Consider the following 18,746-nt stretch of genomic DNA (forward strand, 5'->3'; position numbering starts at 1 on the left):
GGAAAGATAGAGTAGACAGTTTCTTTCTTGGTTACGATGTTAATCTAAGGGATCTTGTAATTGATGGCTACGTTCACCCAGTGAACTCTGAAGGAAATACTATAGTAAGAAATGTTATAACTAATTGTCGCAACCTGAAAAATACAGTGTGCAAAAAAAACAACCGGCGAAAGAAAAATGACAGAAGAGTCGCCACCGTGCGTTACTTATCCCAAAGGAGGGAAAGGAAACGCTCGAAGTAAACCTGAAAAAGGAAAGGACAAGACGGGGTCTCGCAACCAAATCTTGGGTTCGGGAGTCGGTTATGCGAAGGGAAGGTATCAGCACCCCTACGCATCCGTAGTACTCTACGGGATCCACTTTTGTGGCTTTTTGTCTAAAGGGTGTGGGTTTGCCTAATGTACTATTTACTAAAAGGTTAAGATAAATGACTCGCGTGGATGTCGCATCCACTGCATACGTATCTCATCTAAATATGAGAATCAGAGTCTTCGTAGCTCGGCTGACCTATGGGTTGGGTGGATGTGTGCTCGCTAAGACATCGCATCTTATGCCTACGTATCTCATCTGGAATGAGAATCAGAGCAAGCCGTAGTTCGGCTAACTACGGGGTTATGGATTGGGTTTTGGACGAACGACGTCACTACGCAATCTACCGGATGCTCGACCTTTGGAGACTTACTCGCCTGTAGTAGAAGGAGTAAACGTGTTGCTTTGGGTTTTAGAGTTTGGGATGCTCGAGGGCAAACAGGCAGTCTTTGACGAAGGAACCGTGCTACATGTGGGGATATGAATACAAAACACAAAACATGTATCTCAAAGTAAAATGCCACCAAGGGGCCCAAACATTGCCTCCTATCGAGGTCTTCCAGCTAAGAAAGCGATAAAGTATGAGAAAGGGAAAAAATTACCACACGGATAAAGATCCGAAGTTACAGCAATTAAAGAAGTAGCAACCCTGAGATCTCTCCAGCTAGACCATCAATGAAAATCAGTCAATACGATTAATTAGGATAAACCTCCGGATGGTATCCCTGCAAGAGTATGTGAGCCCTCGCGAAAACTCAACAGAAAGGTTAGACAAACAAGGTGAAATCCAGGGAAAACAATGCCATGGCAACACAAAGACAGGTTAGAGAAACAAAATAGGGTAACCCAGAGTTGCCCCTAAATCAAAATGTAACCACATGAATAATTCCATCAAAATTCACAAAAGGCTCACAAAAAAAAGGTATCAAATTCACCCATAATACCTCATACATTTAGAGCATTCAAATTAAAGGCATAAAGATGATGGATATAGGGCAAACCTGATTGGAGAGCTTGATTGAAATTGAGTTGCACCCGTGAGGTTTACAAGTTGAGTTCCCTTCAGGGTTTGGAGGCTGCTCTGAGTTCTCTGTCAGGTCTTCTCTCACTATCTTTTTCCTCAGGGTTTTGTTCCTCCTCAAAATCCCCCTTTGTTTTGTCTTCTTTCTCTCACTATCTTTTTCCAGTGAATCTCCCAGTGTAACTCCCCGTGTAACTCCAAGTGTAACTCCAAGTGTCTTTTCCTCTACTGAAACTTCAGTATTTATAGACTGATTTTCGTGGGTAGTGGGCTCAAATGAGGGAGACCCAAGTCCAAAAAACTTTGTTATATTTTATTTATTTTATTTATTTATTTATTTATTTAATTAATTAATTAATTAATTAAATATTTTTTTTTTTTTCTTTTTTTTTTTTTTTTTTTTTCTTTTTTTTCTTTTTTTCTTTTTTTGTTTTTTCAGGAAAAATGAAGGGTAAATTTTGGGGTATTACAGCTGCCCCTATTCAATCAACTGGAGACCCGGAAAGAAGATGGCAGCTGCTTTCGTGCTTTCGAGGTATCAAGGGATTGAATACAATAAAAGCCCAAAAATTTACACTGAAGTGAAGTGAAGTAACAATGTCTGTCAGAATCGGCAAAGAGGTGGTCTTGAAAGAAGAATCCGTCTGGTACGGTGAGAGTCAGTCTGAATATCGAAAAAGAATGTTAAACTGGATACCAAAATAAATGGTAACACAGAAATAACCATGGCCTGAATGCCGCTCATCAGTCTGAATACTGGAAAGGATTTCGATCTGAACATCGGAAACTTGGCCTGAATGCCACAAGTCGCATCGACCTGAACGTCGGAAACTTCTTCGATCTGAACATCGGAAAATCGGCCTGAATGCCATAAGTCGCATCGACCTGAACGTCGGAAACTTCTTCGATCTGAACATCGGAAAGACTTGGCCTGAATGCCACTTCGATCTGAATATCGGGAAAACTGGCCTGAATGCCACTTCGATCTGAATATCGGAACATTAGCCTGAATGCCACTTCGATCTGAATATCGGAACACTGGCCTGAATGCCACAAGTCGCATCGACCTGACCGTCGGAAACTTCTTCGATCTGAACATCGGAAAACTGGCCTGAACGCCACTTCGGTCTGGATATCGAAAAACTGGCCTGAATGCCACTTCGGTCTGGATACCGGAAAACTGGCTTGAATGCCACTTCGGTTTGAATATCGGAAAATTGGCCTGAATGCCACAAGTTGCATCGACCTGAACGTCGGAAACTTCTTCGATCTGAATATCGGAAAATTGGCCTGAATGCCACAAGTTGCATCGACCTGAACGTCGGAAACTTCTTCGATCTGAATATCGGAAAATTGGCCTGAATGCCACTTCGGTCTGGATACCGGAAAACTGGCCTGAATGCCACTTCGGTCTGGATACCGGAAAACTGGCATGAATGCCACAAGTTGCATCAACCTGAACGTCGGAAACTTCTTCGATCTGAACATCGGAAAACTTCATGCCTGTTAGCATTGGCAGAAATAGGGAATGATAATAGAGGCGGCGCATGGGCCAATGACACTTGCTGGGGATAACAAAGGTAAGTCATGAACAATCTTCAGTCTGAGTACTGGAAACAACTTCTAGCTTATCACTTGGGATACCGAGAATGTTTTATGCTTACATGCGTATGTTTGAATTTTTCAATGGCGTAATGCTCCATGAAAATGGAAATGCTACGCGATTTGGAAGGATGCAATGCAATATGATTCTACATGCAGGGATGCGAAATGCTGGGTAGAATGCCAAGCCGAGGCAAGGGGATCTGCTGGGGAAATGATTACCATCCTCTGGGCTCTGGCCAGGCTGCTGGAGATACACACCACAATGAACTCTGTGGGGAGATGACTAGCCATGCGGTGTTCTGGCCATACCGAGACTTTGATCGGGGAAAGAATGGCATTGGAAGCCTGCTGCTGAGGAAAGCTACAATGGTTCTGGCAACCACGATTTGCGAGAGATGACTCAGCAGGGGGAGCAAACACTGATACGGTACCGAGGTTCTGCTTCAAGGAAAGAAACCATGGATCTGGCATTGGGATTATCGATCTGGCATCGAACTCTAAGGAGCAGCCACTTCTGCTGGGAAGATAAAGTCTGGCACTGTCAACCCCGTTGGGGATATGTAGTCTGGTACTATCAACTCTACTAGGGAGTGTATGTCCTGAAACAACCGCTTGGGGAAGTATGGTGGTGAGAAACTGCTGGGGATTGAAGAATCCAACGCTCTGATCAGCTCTGCAGGGATAAGACACCGAATTTGTCTGTTGGTGACTTCACTGGGGAAGATATTCACGATCATCTGCAGGGAATTTTAAGGAAATGCCCCGAGGGTATCTGTTTTGAATAGACGATCCAAAGCACTTAAAATTTACAGCAATTTTAAATGTTTATTAAGCATGTACCTGTAAAGCCCTTATGTGTCATGATGCAATGTTTATCAAAAATTCGGACGTTATTTTTGCAAACAAAACAGTAAAATGAAAATGAAAACAGAGATATACTGAATAACATGATTTTATTGATTGAATGGCCTCTGAATAGGAATTTACATTAAGAAGCAATCCCTGGAAAGAGGTAATCGCACAATAGATAAAAACAGAAATTAATCTAATGGCAATGTGAAATGGATTTCTATTGGGTTCCAATTCTGCTATGACTTGCCCGTCTTCAAGATCCTCCAGATGATCAGCTTTCTGAAAGAGTGATTGGACTGTTTCCTATCCTTCAAAAATTTCCAGTCATTGGCACGAGATGAGATTCAGAATGACTCAGAACGCAGTCATTCGCTTAATCCCTAACTTTTGCCTGGATCGCCCTTTTCGGGTTTTCGATCCACCGGGATACCCATTTTTGCCTAAGTTGCCTTTTCAGGTTTTCAACTTACCGGGTGTACAATCTTTTTTTTTATTTTTGTCCCTAATTTTTGCCCGAACCCTTTCATTTTCTTGGTTCGCCGGGACGCCCATTTTTGCCTGGACTACTCTTTTTTACTGTCCAGCGGGTCTATTTTATGCGAAGTATTTTTTAACTGCGTCTGAGTTCACAGGGGAAGTGAAGTTTTCACCATCCATAGTTGCAAGCATTAAAGCCCCACCATCAAAAACCTTGGTGACAATATACGGTCCATCATAGTTAGGAGTCCACTTGCCCCTGTGATCTGTCTGAGGAGGAAGGATCCTTTTCAACACTAAATCTCCGACTTGGAAACAACGAGGATGCACTTTCTGATCAAAGGCTCTCTTCATCCGACTTTGATACAACTGCCCATGACAAATGGCTGCCATTCGCTTCTCTTCGATAAGACCCAACTCATTGAACCTTGTCCGAATCCATTCAGCTTCATCTAACTTGACATCCAACATGACTCTTAGAGAAGGAATCTCCACTTCAACAGGTAGGACTGCTTCCATACCATACACCAGGGAGTAAGGGGGTTGCCCCGGTCGATGTACGTACTGAAGTGCGGTACCCATGCAAGGCGAAAGGTAGCATCTCATGCCAATCTCTGTACATGACGACCATCTTCTGCACAATATTCTTTATGTTCTTATTTGCCGCCTCAACAGCGTCGTTCATCTTAGGGCGGTAAGGGGAAGAATTGTGATGCTGAATGTTGAAGTTCTGACAAAACTCCTTTATCATTTTGTTGTTGAGATTAGAACCATTATCAGTAATGATTCTTTCGGGAATCCCATAGCGACAAATGATTTCTTTCTTGATAAAACGGGCAATCACATGCCTGGTGACATTCGCGAACGACGCTGCTTCGACCCACTTGGTGAAATAGTCGATGGCAACAAGGATGAAGTGATGCCCATTGGAAGCAGTCGGCTCAATCTTTCCAATCATGTCAATACCCCACATAGCAAACGGCCACGGCGAAGCCATCACATTCAGAGGATTCGGCGGTACATGCACCTTATCAGCATAAATCTGGCATTTATGACACTTCCGAGCATACTTGAAATAATCTGATTCCATGGTCATCCAATAATAACCCGCTCTCAACAATTTCTTAGCCATTGTATGTCCGCCGACATGAGTACCGAAGGAACCTTCATGAACTTCCTGTATTAATATGTCCGCCTCGTGTCTGTCCACACATCTGAGCAAAACCATGTCGAAGTTCCTCTTATACAACACATCGTCTTTGTTCAAGAAGAAACTGCCTGCCAATCTTCTCAAAGTCTTTCTGTCATTGTTGGATGCCCCTGCAGGGTACTCTTGATTCTTCAGAAAGCACTTGATATCGTGATACCAGGGCTTGTCATCGACTACCAGTTCAGCAGCAAACACATACGCGGCCCTGTCAAGGCGCATCACATCGATCCTGGGAGCATGGTTCCAACGAATTACCTTGATCATGGAGGATAGAGTAGCAAGTGCGTCTGCCATCTGGTTCTCATCACGAGGTATATGATACAATTTTACTGTTGTGAAGAAAGTCAACAGTCTTCTCGTGTAATCTCTGTAGGGGACCAGAGTGGGCTGGAGAGTATTCCAATCACCATTCACTTGATTAATCACCAGAGCTGAATCTCCGAAGATGTCCAGAGTCTTGATTCTCAGATCAATGGCTTGCTCAATGCCCAAGATACAGGCCTCGTACTCAGCTTCATTATTTGTGCACTCAAAAGTCAAACGAGCGGTGAAAGGTATGTGGGCACCTTTCGGAGTTGTAATGACAGCACCAATTCCAGTTCCTCTAGCATTGACAGCCCCATCAAACAACAAAGTCCACTTTTCGTTTGGATCAGGTCCCTCCTCAACAACTGGCTCTTCACAGTCTTTCATCTTGAGGAACATGATGTCTTCATCTGGAAAATCAAACTTCATCAGCTCATAATCATCAATCGGCTGCTGAGCAAGATAGTCTGACAGAATACTCCCTTTGATGGCTTTCTGGAATGTATACTGGATATCGTACTCTGTCAGTACCATTTGCCAACGGGCAACACGTCCGGTGAGAGCCGGCTTCTCAAAGATGTACTTCACTGGATCAATCTTAGAAATCAACAAGGTAGTATGGTTCAACATATACTGCCTCAATCGGCGAGCAGCCCAGGCCAAAGCACAGCAAGTTTTCTCAAGCTGCGAATATTTGATTTCACAGTCGGTAAACTTTTTGCTAAGGTAGTATATGGCATGCTCTTTTCGACCAGACTCGTCATGCTGTCCCAATACACACCCCATCGAGTTCTCAGTCACTGATAGGTACATTATCAGAGGTCTCCCAGGAACTGGAGGTATAAGGATCGGAGGTTTCTGTAGATACTCTTTTATGTTCTCGAAAGCCCTTTGACAATCTTCATTCCACCTGATAGCCTGATCTTTCCTCAGCAATTTGAAAATCGGCTCACACGTGGCTGTTAGGTGAGAGATGAACCTTGCAATGTAGTTCAACCTCCCTAAGAAACTACGGACTTGCTTCTCGGTGCTTGGCTCAGGCATTTCCTGTATTGCTTTCACTTTGTCAGGATCCACCTCAATCCCTTTTTCACTAACAATAAAACCCAACAGTTTTCCAGATCTCACCCCGAAAGTGCACTTGTTCGGGTTAAGTCTCAGTTTGAATTTCCTTAGCCGTTCAAACAATTTCTGCAGATTCACCAAATGTTCTTCTTCTGTCTGAGATTTGGCAATCATATCATCCACATAAACCTCGATTTCATGATGAATCATATCATGGAACAGAGTCACCATTGCTCGCTGATATGTTGCTCCGGCATTTTTCAGACCAAACGGCATCACCTTGTAGCAGAAGGTGCCCCATGGGGTTATGAAAGTTGTCTTTTCCATGTCTTCTGGTGCCATCTTGATTTGGTTATAGCCAGAAAAGCCATCCATGAAGGAGAATACCGAGAACTGAGCTGTATTATCCACCAAAACATCGATGTGAGGTAATGGGAAATCATCTTTAGGGCTAGCTCTGTTCAGATCCCGGTAGTCGACACACATCCGTACCTTTCCATCCTTCTTAGGTACTGGGACGATGTTTGCAACCCATGGCGGATAATTGGTGACTGCTAGAAACCCTGCATCCAACTGCTTTTGTACTTCTTCCTTTATCTTGACAGCCATCTCTGGTCTTGTTCTTCTGAGTTTCTGCTTGACCGGAGGACAACCTTCTTTGTGAGGCAAGCGGTGTACCACGATGTCTGTGTCCAGCCCAGGCATGTCCTGATAAGACCAGGCGAAGATGTCAACGTATTCTTGCAGCAATTCAATCAGCCCTTTCTTCACATCATCTCCCAAAACAGCCCCTATCTTGATTTCTCTCTTGGCGTCCTCGGTGCCGAGATTAATCACTTCAACAGACTCTCGATGCGGTTGAATAACCCTTTCCTCTTGTTTTAATAACCTGGTAAGCTCTTCAGGGAGTTCACAGTCTTCATCATCCTCTTTTTCAGCTTGAAAGATTGGATTTTCAAAGTCGAAGCGAGCCGTAGCAGAAACGTTATCAATAGGATCCGGTGACGTGCATCTGCATGAGTGGTGGTATGTGCTTATGAGTGTGAACAAGAAGTGAAAACTAAACAAAACATTGCCATTTTTTTTTATTTTGAAAAACTGCAAAAATAGAAAGACAGTGAACGAAATATTTGAATGCAAAAAGACGTCCTTTATTTATGATAAAAATGCAAGTGTCACATAGACGGGCCCTACAATGAGTCATTACGCCCTGGGCGGAACGTAAGACTTGGATATGCATGAATAAACAAAGAAAATTACTCTTCAAGAAGAGTGACTTGGATAATCTCTTCAGAAGACCAATTGTTGATGACTTCACCCGGGATCCTCGGACGCACCCAGTTGTCGATGTCACAATCACTATCCCCATCTTCTTTGTTGACTGCAGAGACTTGACCATACTGAACGATGCCAGCACTGGAGAAAGTGATCGGCCCCTGAAGTGTTGTAGAAGTCAAAACTGGCTGATACCCAATACCGAACTTATCTTCTTTTATTGGTAATTCCAACAGACGCCCCCAACCGGGAGCAACACCTGAATCCACCACGGCCCGTGCCTGCTTAAAGGATGAGATAGAGGCACCCGCTTTAACCTCTTCCACAGACTCTTGGACAGACAAATCTTCAACCTGGAGGATACCTTTGTTGAGCAAGGCCTGGATACCCTGCTGTAGCTTCAAACAACCTCCACTCTGAGTGGCACAATCCAAACAACCCTTCCCACAACTGGGGAAGACATCGGCCTTCAGCAAGCATCCTTTGATATCCAACAATGGAGTCTTCAACCTCAACACATCCTTAATGTACTTGGCTTCTCCCTCTACCAAATTAACGTTCGCACCACCATGCTGGGGCATGGGATTGTTGACGACATTCGGAGCTGGTGCAAGGTCGATGGCCTTTGAATCTATGAGGTCCTGAACTACGTGCTTAAAAGCTTTGCAGTTCTCAATGTCATGGCCAGGTGCCCCAGAGTGGAAGCTACACCTAGCGTTGGCGTCGTAACCCACCGGAAGTCTACCAACAGGAGGAGCTAGAGTGCGCAATTGCAGAAGTTGTAGTTGTTGAAGACTAGAAAGTAACTGGGCGTACGACATTGGAAGAGTGTCGAAACACCGGTCCATCGTCCTTGGCCTCGGTTGATAAGCGGGTCTGTTACCCGGTTGTTGCTGCTGTTGATACTGAGCTGGTTGACGTTGTGATTGTTGTTGTTGTAGTGGTGCTGCAGCTAGAATGGTCACAGCCGCAACATACGGTTGTTGGTGATAATTCTGAAAGTTATTCCCCCGGTTATCCCTGTTCTGATAAGAAGATATGGCATTTGCATCCCCTTCTCTCCTCTTCTGTCCCTGAATGAACGGCTTCTTCACCCCTGATGAGGATCCACCTCCACTCTGGATCTTGTATGTCTTTAGGTAATTCTCCATCCTTTCTCCAGTAGAGACCACATCAGCAAAGTTGGAAGCATTGCAACCTACCAGACGCTCCAAGTAAGGTTCAGGCAGCGTATTCATGAACATGTTGGCCATTTCCTTTTCCAACATAGGAGGCTGAACACGGGAAGCTGTATCCCTCCAGCGTTGAGCGTATTCCCTGAAGCACTCATTGCTTTTAAGAGACAGATTCTGAAGTTGAGTTCTGTCCGGAGCCATGTCTGCATTATACTGATACTGCTTCACCAAAGCCTCTGCCAAATCCCTCCAGCAACGGATGTGGGCTCTGTCCAGCCTCATATACCATTCCAAGGATGCCCCAGCTAGGCTATCCTGGAAGAAGTACATAAGTAGCTTCTCGTCATCAGAGTACGCAACCATTTTACGGAAATAGGCTTGCACGTGAGTTTTGGGGCAAGAGCTTCCATTGTATTTGTCAAATATCGGGACCTTGAATTTCGGTGGCACCCTCACACCTGGGACCAGCCCCAGGTCAGCAACATCTACTCCCAGAGGATTCTGTCCTTCCACAGCTTTCAACCTTTCTTCCAATCTTCTAAACATGGGGTCCATGCCAAAGTCTTCCTGAAGCAAGGGGAACTGATCATCCTGACCATCCTGAATGGGTTGTTGACCGGAGGTGACATGTAGGATTGGGATAGGCCCCGGTCCATTGGGACCATTAGCCTATCCAGCGGGAGGATCAGCTAGCGTCTCCGGTTGAGTAATAGGGGGATCCCTCTGCACCAACAATCTAAGCTCCTGCTGTCCTTGAGCCACCCCTTGAACCAAATCCATGAATTGATTCATGCGAATCTTCATCTCGGCGAGCTCTGCCTGTAGGCTTTCCATTACTCTCTGTTGGTTCCTCCGGGTACCGTATCGGTGAATGCCTGAGTCAGTTATCCTGCTAGTGGGACACCAAACAAACTGAGAACACTGTGGCGGTACCTGTTATGCAAGACATGCGGATGACTATGCAAATGCAATGACATGTTTATCAATTCCAAAAGTATTCTACCCCCTTGATTCCAGTCTCACATTTGATAAACAGTGTAAAAAAAAAGACTAAGCCGTTGATGAGAACCAAGAAAATTCCGACTAGAATCAAGTAGAAGATATAAACCCCACAGAAATGGATAAACATGTGTTAAGTGATGTGAATGCAAATGATGTGATGATGTGAATGCAATGCAGTGGCATGTCAATCAGGATTTCTGTATCTGCTTGAACATCTGTCAGGTTGCACTGTCTGGAGAGAAATTAAGAGTACACCAAACAAAGGTCATGGGATGGATCATGTTATCCTTAATATCAACCACCCATTTTGGCGGATTATGGTTTACACCTTATCAACACCCAAGTTTCATTGATATTAAGGATACCTGATCGGATCAACCATGAATCAAGGGTTTGTCGCAAGTCACGAGCATGGAGTTTAGGTTAAGAACCACCCAAAAGGAGTGTACTAAGGTTTAAACCTGCCAAACATGTTCTACAAAAGGTTCCCATAGTCATAATCCCATCTTTCGGATATTATCAGAGGAACGACTACTCGTATTCCAACAATATTCTCAAGAGAGACTCTTATGAGTGTAGTATCGCGTAACAATCGTATCAAATCTTACATTTGAACGACTTTCGCACTACGTCCTACAAATAGGCCAAGATGGGTTTGGTAAACTAAGGTCCTTGGCTTCTTAGGTCTATATTGGAACAAGTAATGTCTAACCACAACTTACTTATGTGACATTATTGATCTCAACATGACCTCCACCAAGTGAATGGGCTTGCATGTCAACTCGCTAAGGAATACTCCACACAAGTTGACAGGACTATGCCATTCTCCTATCTTAAGTGCACTCGAGTTCGGGTATAGAACTCATCTCACAAAGATCACCAAGCAGCCATAGCCAGCCAACAGATACAACAATGATATGTACACAATGTAATAAGGTAAAGCAGGTAAATAAATAACTGTACAAAAGCATGAACACCCAATAAACAAACAAACTACAAAAGCTAGGAGGGACTCGCTTAGGGAAGATGGACCAGCAAGAGGTCAACTTCTTAAGGTCCCCAGCAGAGTCGCCAGCTGTCGCAACCTGAAAAATACAGTGTGCAAAAAAAACAACCGGCGAAAGAAAAATGACAGAAGAGTCGCCACCGTGCGTTATTTATCCCAAAGGAGGGAAAGGAAACGCTCGAAGTAAACCTGAAAAAGGAAAGGACAAGACGGGGTCTCGCAACCAAATCTTGGGTTCGGGAGTCGGTTATGCGAAGGGAAGGTATCAGCACCCCTACGCATCCGTAGTACTCTACGGGATCCACTTTTGTGGCTTTTTGTCTAAAGGGTGTGGGTTTGCCTAATGTACTATTTACTAAAAGGTTAAGAGAAATGACTCGCGTGGATGTCGCATCCACTGCATACGTATCTCATTTGAATATGAGAATCAGAGTCTTCGTAGCTCGGCTGACCTATGGGTTGGGGGGATGTGTGCTCGCTAAGACATCGCATCTTATGCCTACGTATCTCATCTGGAATGAGAATCAGAGCAAGCCGTAGTTCGGCTAACTACGGGGTTATGGATTGGGTTTTGGACGAACGACGTCACTACGCAATCTACCGGATGCTCGACCTTTGGAGACTTACTCGCCTGTAGTAGAAGGAGTAAACGTGTTGCTTTGGGTTTTAGGGTTTGGGATGCTCGAGGGCAAACAGGCAGTCCTTGACGAAGGAACCGCGCTACATGTGGGGATATGAATACAAAACACAAAACATGTATCTCAAAGTAAAATGCCACCAAGGGGCCCAAACATTGCCTCCTATCGAGGTCTTCCAGCTAAGAAAGCGATAAAGTATGAGAAAGGGAAAAAATTACTACACGGATAAAGATCCGAAGTTACAGCAATTAAAGGAGTAGCAACCCTGAGATCTCTCCAGCTAGACCATCAAAGAAAATCAGTCAATACGATTAATTAGGATAAACCTCCGGATGGTATCCCTGCAAGAGTATGTGAGCCCTCGAGAAAACTCAACAGAAAGGTTAGACAAACAAGGTGAAATCCAGGGAAAACAATGCCATGGCAACACAAAGACAGGTTAGAGAAACAAAATAGGGTAACCCAGAGTTGCCCCTAAATCAAAATGTAACCACATGAATAATTCCATCAAAATTCACAAAAGGCTCACAAAAAAAAGGTATCAAATTCACCCATAATACCTCATACATTTAGAGCATTCAAATTAAAGGCATAAAGAAGATGGATATAGGGCAAACCTGATTGGAGAGCTTGATTGAAATTGAGTTGCACCCGTGAGGTTTACAAGTTGAGTTCCCTTCAGGGTTTGGAGGCTGCTCTGAGTTCTCTGTCAGGTCTTCTCTCACTATCTTTTTCCTCAGGGTTTTGTTCCTCCTCAAAATCCCCCTTTGTTTTGTCTTCTTTCTCTCACTATCTTTTTCCAGTGAATCTCCCAGTGTAACTCCCCGTGTAACTCCAAGTGTTTTTTCCTCTACTGAAACTTCAGTATTTATAGACTGATTTTAGTGGGTAGTGGGCTCAAATGAGGGAGACCCAAGTCCAAAAAAATTTGTTATATTTTATTTATTTATTTTATTTATTTAATTAATTAATTAATTAATTAATTAATTAAATAATTTTTTTTCTTTTTTTTTTTTTTTCAGGAAAAATGAAGGGTAAATTTTGGGGTATTACACTAACCAACAAAACAAAATTTTCAAATATCACCATAAGGCCAAAACCATATTGCTCAATGATATCTCTTATACGGAGTATGAAAAGATAACAAATAGAGATTTTGTCAAATCCATTTTTGAACGTCTAAGGATGACTCGTGAGGGAAATGCTCAAGTAAAGGAGACAAAGGCCTTGGCCTTAATCAATAAAAATGAGGCATTCAAAATGGAAGATGATGAAATAGTTAAGACTATGTTCTCATGGTTTCAAATACTTGTTGCAGGACTTAAAGTTCTGGACAAAGGATACTCTATAGCTGACCATGTCAAGAAAATCATCAGAAGTCTTTCCAAAAAAAGGAGACATGTGGTAACTTCCTTAAAGATGGAAAAGGATCTCAACAACATAGGTCTTGAAGAACTTGTTAGTTCTTTAAGAATCCATTAGATTGAGCTTGAAGAAGATGAACCTCATAAGCGAGGTGAATTCGTTGCTCTAAAATCCAATCCTGAGAAGACAATAGATTATCAAGTTGAGGAAGAATCAGAAGGATCTGATGAAGACTCAGAAGATGATGATGAGTTGTCTTTAATTTCAATGGCAGTCAATATACTCTGGAAGCATATGAAAAATGGTCAAGGAAAGTTGAGAGGACTCAGAAGGACTGTTGGTCACTTCAATTCTTCGTCTAGACAGAAGAAGCAAGGTTCTGGAAAATAAGTTATCTGCTTCGAGTGCAAGGAGCCAGGCCACTACAAAAATGATTGTCCTAAGTGGAAAAAGGACAAAAGACCTAAGAAGAGTTTATCTAAAGGCAAGAAGGGGTTGATGGCTACTTGAGATGACTCAGAATTTGAAGAAGAAGATTCGGACGAAGAAAAATCAAATGTTACACTAATGGCAACTACAGATGATCCTACAAATTATGGAGAACCAGAAGACAAGGTATTATCATAATCAAAATTTGACTCTGATTTTGAAGTGGTATTTTCTAACCTATCTCGTTCTGATATTGGATCATGTCTCTCTGAAATGCTGGAAAAGTACCAAAGTCTTTAGAGTAAATACAAGGACCTTAAATAAGTCCAAGTTATTACTTCTGAAACTCGGAGAGAGTTTGAGAAAGATATTTCCTCTCTAAATGAAAAAGTATTTTCTTTAGAAAGTAAAAACTTTGCTTTGAAAAGAAAATTTTCAAAACTAGAGGAGGAAATAAGCTCAGAAGCTTATGGTACTCATTGCCTCATTAGATATGACAGAGCATTCCAGTACTCTATTGCTAAAAGCATAAATAGAAGCAAAATGACTTCCTTGATCTATGGAGTTAGCTGAAATGGCAAGAAAGGTTTAGTTTGTACATAACCTATAAAACTTGACGAAATTCAAAAGGTAAAACCAAAACCTCTCTATGTGCATTTCGTGTCTGCTGGCACTGAGCTTTATACTTCTGCACATACATAGAAACATACAAAGGATAAGAACTCTGTTATGAAACCTAAGTATCATGCACAAATCTCTCATGATTATCCTTCTGCTAAAAGATCCAAAGTTGTAAGAAACTTTGGGATAACTAACAAGAGAGGACCCAGAAAGTGGGTACCTAAGGATAAAATAATTTATGTTGCAAACATCCTTAACATCTCAGCTGAAACACTAGTCATGGTTCCCTGGATAATGGGTGCTTGCGACACATGAAGGGCAAAAGGTATATGTTCCAAGATTTAGAACTTAAGCCTAGAGGCTTCGTTGGTTTCGGAGGAAACTAGAAAGGAAAGATCATTGGCTCTAGAACCATTGGTAACGCTAAACTTCCTTCTGTTACTAATGTTCGTTTAGTTGATGGTTTGATGCATAACCTATTTTCTATTAGTCAACTTAGTGACAATGGTTATAATATCATCTTTAATCAAAAGTCATGTAAGGCTTTCAGTCAAAAAGATGGTACAATCCTTTTTCATAGAAAGAGAAAGAACAACGTTTATAAAATTAGACTTTCTGATCTTGAAGATCAAAATGTAAAATGTCTAATGTATGTTAATGTGGAGCAATGGGTATGGCATAGACGTTTGGGCCACGTTAGCATGAGAAGGATTTCTAAGCTAAATAAGCTTGGATTAGTCAGAGGTCTATCCAACCTGAAGTTCGCTTTAGATTCTATTTGTAAAGCATGTCAAAAAGGCAAGTTTTCTAAAACATCCTTCAAAGCAAAATCTGTTCTTTCTACCTCTAGACCGTTAGAACTTTTACACATTGATTTGTTTGGACCAGTGAAACCTGCTTCTATCAATGTAAAGAAGTATGGATTGGTCATAGTTGATGACTAAAACTGTTGGACATGGGTAAAGTTCTTAAATTACAGGGATGAGTCACATTCTGTGTTTTCAACCTTTTGCTCACTAGTGCAAATAAAAATTAATTGCAAAATAGTCAAAGTCAGAAGTGATCATTTGCAGTAAATCATAACATCATCCTTTATCAGATGGATGTTAAGAGTGCATTCTTGAATGGATATATTTCTGAAGAAGTATATGTGTATCAACCTCCTGATTTTAAAAGTTCTCAAAATTCTAATTTTGTTTTTAAATTTAAAAAATCGTTATATGGTCTGGAGCAAGCTCCTAGAGCTTGGTATGATAGACTAAGTAACTTTCTTTTGGAAAATAATTTTACCATAGGGAAAGTGGACACAACTCTCTTTTGCAAAAAATTTAAGAATGATATTCTGGTTGTGCAAATTTATGTTGATGATATTATTTTTGGTTATGCTAATGCATCATTCTGCAAGGATTTTGCTAAGTCAATGCAGGTAGAATTTGAAATGAGTCTAATGGGAGAACTCAAATTCTTTCTGGGAATCCAGATTGATCAATGTTCAAAATGAACGTATATTCATCAGAGAAAATATACAAAGGAACTTCTGAAGAAGTTTAACTTATCATAATTTAAGCTAGCAAATAATCCAATGCCTCCTACATATATTCTGGAGAAAGAAGAGGTAAGAAATAAGGTAAATCAAAAGCTATTCAGAGGTATGACAGGCTCTTTTTTATATCTAATCGCTTTTAGATGTGATATCTTATTCAATGTCTGCTTATGTGCTCGCTTCTAATTAGATCCCAGAGAAACTCAATTAACTGTTGTTAAGAGAATCTTTAGGTATCTGAAAGGTACTACTAACCTTGGTTTGTTTTATAGAAAATCAAGTGAATACGACTCAGTAGGCTATTATGATGCTGATTATGCTGGAGACAGAATAGAAAGGAAAAGTACTTCTGGAAGTTGCCAATTTTTGGGAGATAACTTAATCTCATGGTCCAGCAAGAGACACTCAACAATCGCGCTTTCAATAAACAAATCTGAATATATTGCAGCTTCTGGATGCAGCAGTCAAATACTCTAGATGAAGAGTCAACTGGAAGATTATTAAATTTTTTAGAGTAACACTCATATTCTCTGTGATAATACTTTTTCTTTTTTTATCTAAGAATCCTATCTTGCATTTTAGAGCTAAGCATTTTGAAATTAAACATCACTTTTTATGTGACTATGTTTAGAAGGGCATTTTTCATTTAAAATTTGTTGATACATACCATCAATGGGCTGATATATTTACAAAACCCCTTGCTGAAGATAGATTTGTGTTCATTCTGAAAAACATATTTATGAAATTATGTACATAATGAAAAGATGTATTTCATAATGTTTAAGTCTTCAAAACTCTAGATTAGATTCTAAGAATGTTTTTTTGTTGACTCTGAAACATGAGCTTTCTGAATATCACAACCCCAAAACATCTGCTTTAAGAGTTTCTGATGGACATGTGTCTGATGGAACTCCTGATGGTATTTTAAACTTTAAACCAGAACCCATTTCATCTGACCATGAACCACCTCCTATCATTTTCCATCATTTCCATCAGTTTATGGTCCTGGCTTTGATAAGTCTAAATTCAACCTCATATTAACTACCCCAAACCCCCATAATCCTCTCCTAACATTGGTAAGATTCTGGATAGGTTTGAATCAGAATTTAAAATTTGTCTACATGAAGCAATGATTATCAATCGTTCTTCAGCAAATCTGGTTGCGAGTGATTCTGCATGGGAAGCTTACAAAAGATGGGTTGATTTTAAGATCTCAAAGTTGAAGGATTTTGGGTATAAACTTGATGAAAGAAAATTTTGTTCAGGGTTTATTCCCTTAATGGAATTTTGGATGTTAAGAAACTCTCAACTATGTCTTCCTTCTCTAGAGGTCAAGGAAGTTACTCCTGAAGTTGTCGAAGAGGAAGCAGCTACTGGTCATGTTGTCGTTTCTGAGACTCATTAGTTTGAAGTTTTTGCCTCTCAACCTATTCCTCTTGTACTTTTTAAGACTATTGAGGAAATTAAGGCTAACAATGCGAGGGTCAATGAGCGTCTGGACAAACAGGACATCATGTTTCAGTTGATTCTCTTAAGACTTCCTCTTCCTCCTCCACCTCCTCAGAACCCCTAGCCATTTTAGTTTCTTAAAACTTCTGCTTGTTTTTTTTATTGATTCTATCTTTCACTTCCTTTTTGGAATTTTCAATGAAAATATGTGTGTTTCTCTTATCTTTATTATTTTGTCTATGTCTTTTTGATTGATGACAAAGGGGGAGAAAACATAATGTATCAAAGGTGAAGAATTAGTGTTTATTTTGATATCTAGATTGCATAATTAAAAACCCAAACATTGATTAATGTTTTATGCTAACAACTACTTCGAAAAAGAGTTTGTTAAGTGTTTTGCAAGGTTATATCTCAAGAATTACAATTGTTATAATCAAAGATCAGAATATAAGTTACCAATTCCTGATGAAATGGTGTTCTATCTGAGTCTATACACCTTCATGCTAAGGATTGAATATCAGATTCAAGGAACTAAGAATCGAAGTGTTTCTGGAAAAAAAATTATGAAAATCATGGAATTGGAATCCAGTTATAAGAAATAATTTCTTCTATAGTAATCAAACTTGAAAAATTAAGGTTCTTATAAGAAAACCAGTTCATTTAAGAAGATAACCATCTCTAAAGTTTCTTCAAAAGAACTTAACAAATCTTATGAAGTCGAACTTATCAGAATGAGGATGTTATCAAACCAGTGCTCTGGAAAATATCAATAAACTTCTGAAGATAAACCAGATACTGACAAAAAATTCACTCTGGTATTTCAAAAAGGTTAATCATGAAAGTGTTCTTTCATTCTGATTTTAATTTATAGGATTATACATCTTAGGGGGAGCCTTGTGCTTCTGTAAGATATGTTCTTTTGTGATTACCCTATACAAAATTGTTCATCAAAATACATGTTTTGTCATCATCAAAAAGGGAGAGATTGTTAGAAGAAATTTGGTTTTGCATCTATACCTTGAGTTTTGATTATAACAATATCGTATTTGTGTGAGAATAATTTTGGTACCCTAATGGTTTGTTATTGTGTAGATTTAACAACCAGTTATGATTCTGAATATATGATGAGCAATGTCATAAGTTTCTGAATTATGTGTTCCAAATCCGCTTTTGGGCCAACTATTAGGAGTTCAGAAAGATGTTCAATATTGTTGCTGTAATGATCTTTCTACTTCTGTGTTGATTCACTCCTGAGAAGCTTATGAGGAGACACGATGTTGTTGTTGTAATGTTCTCTCATTTCATGCTTCTAGACATGACTCGGATCACCAAACTTTTGAAGTTATGTTATGTAGTTGAAGCTTTATGTTTCTTCATTTCATGATTCATCAACTTTCA

The 18,746-nt window shown here is 40.7% G+C and overlaps 1 protein-coding gene across 1 annotated transcript in view; it reads right to left on the bottom strand.

Moving 5' to 3' along the window:
* LOC127137628 (myosin-8-like) overlaps window positions 1-16,876 on the bottom strand; it is a 35,902-nt gene extending 19,026 nt beyond the window's left edge. Inside the window, exon 1 of the mRNA XM_051064074.1 lies at window positions 16,761-16,876. Coding sequence (XP_050920031.1) covers window positions 16,761-16,876 — 116 coding nt within the window. The remainder of the gene's footprint in view (window positions 1-16,760) is intronic.
* Between the last annotated feature and the right edge of the window lie 1,870 nt (window positions 16,877-18,746).

Source organism: Lathyrus oleraceus, chromosome 4, assembly GCF_024323335.1.
Source record: "Lathyrus oleraceus cultivar Zhongwan6 chromosome 4, CAAS_Psat_ZW6_1.0, whole genome shotgun sequence".
Lineage (NCBI taxonomy): Eukaryota > Viridiplantae > Streptophyta > Magnoliopsida > Fabales > Fabaceae > Lathyrus > Lathyrus oleraceus.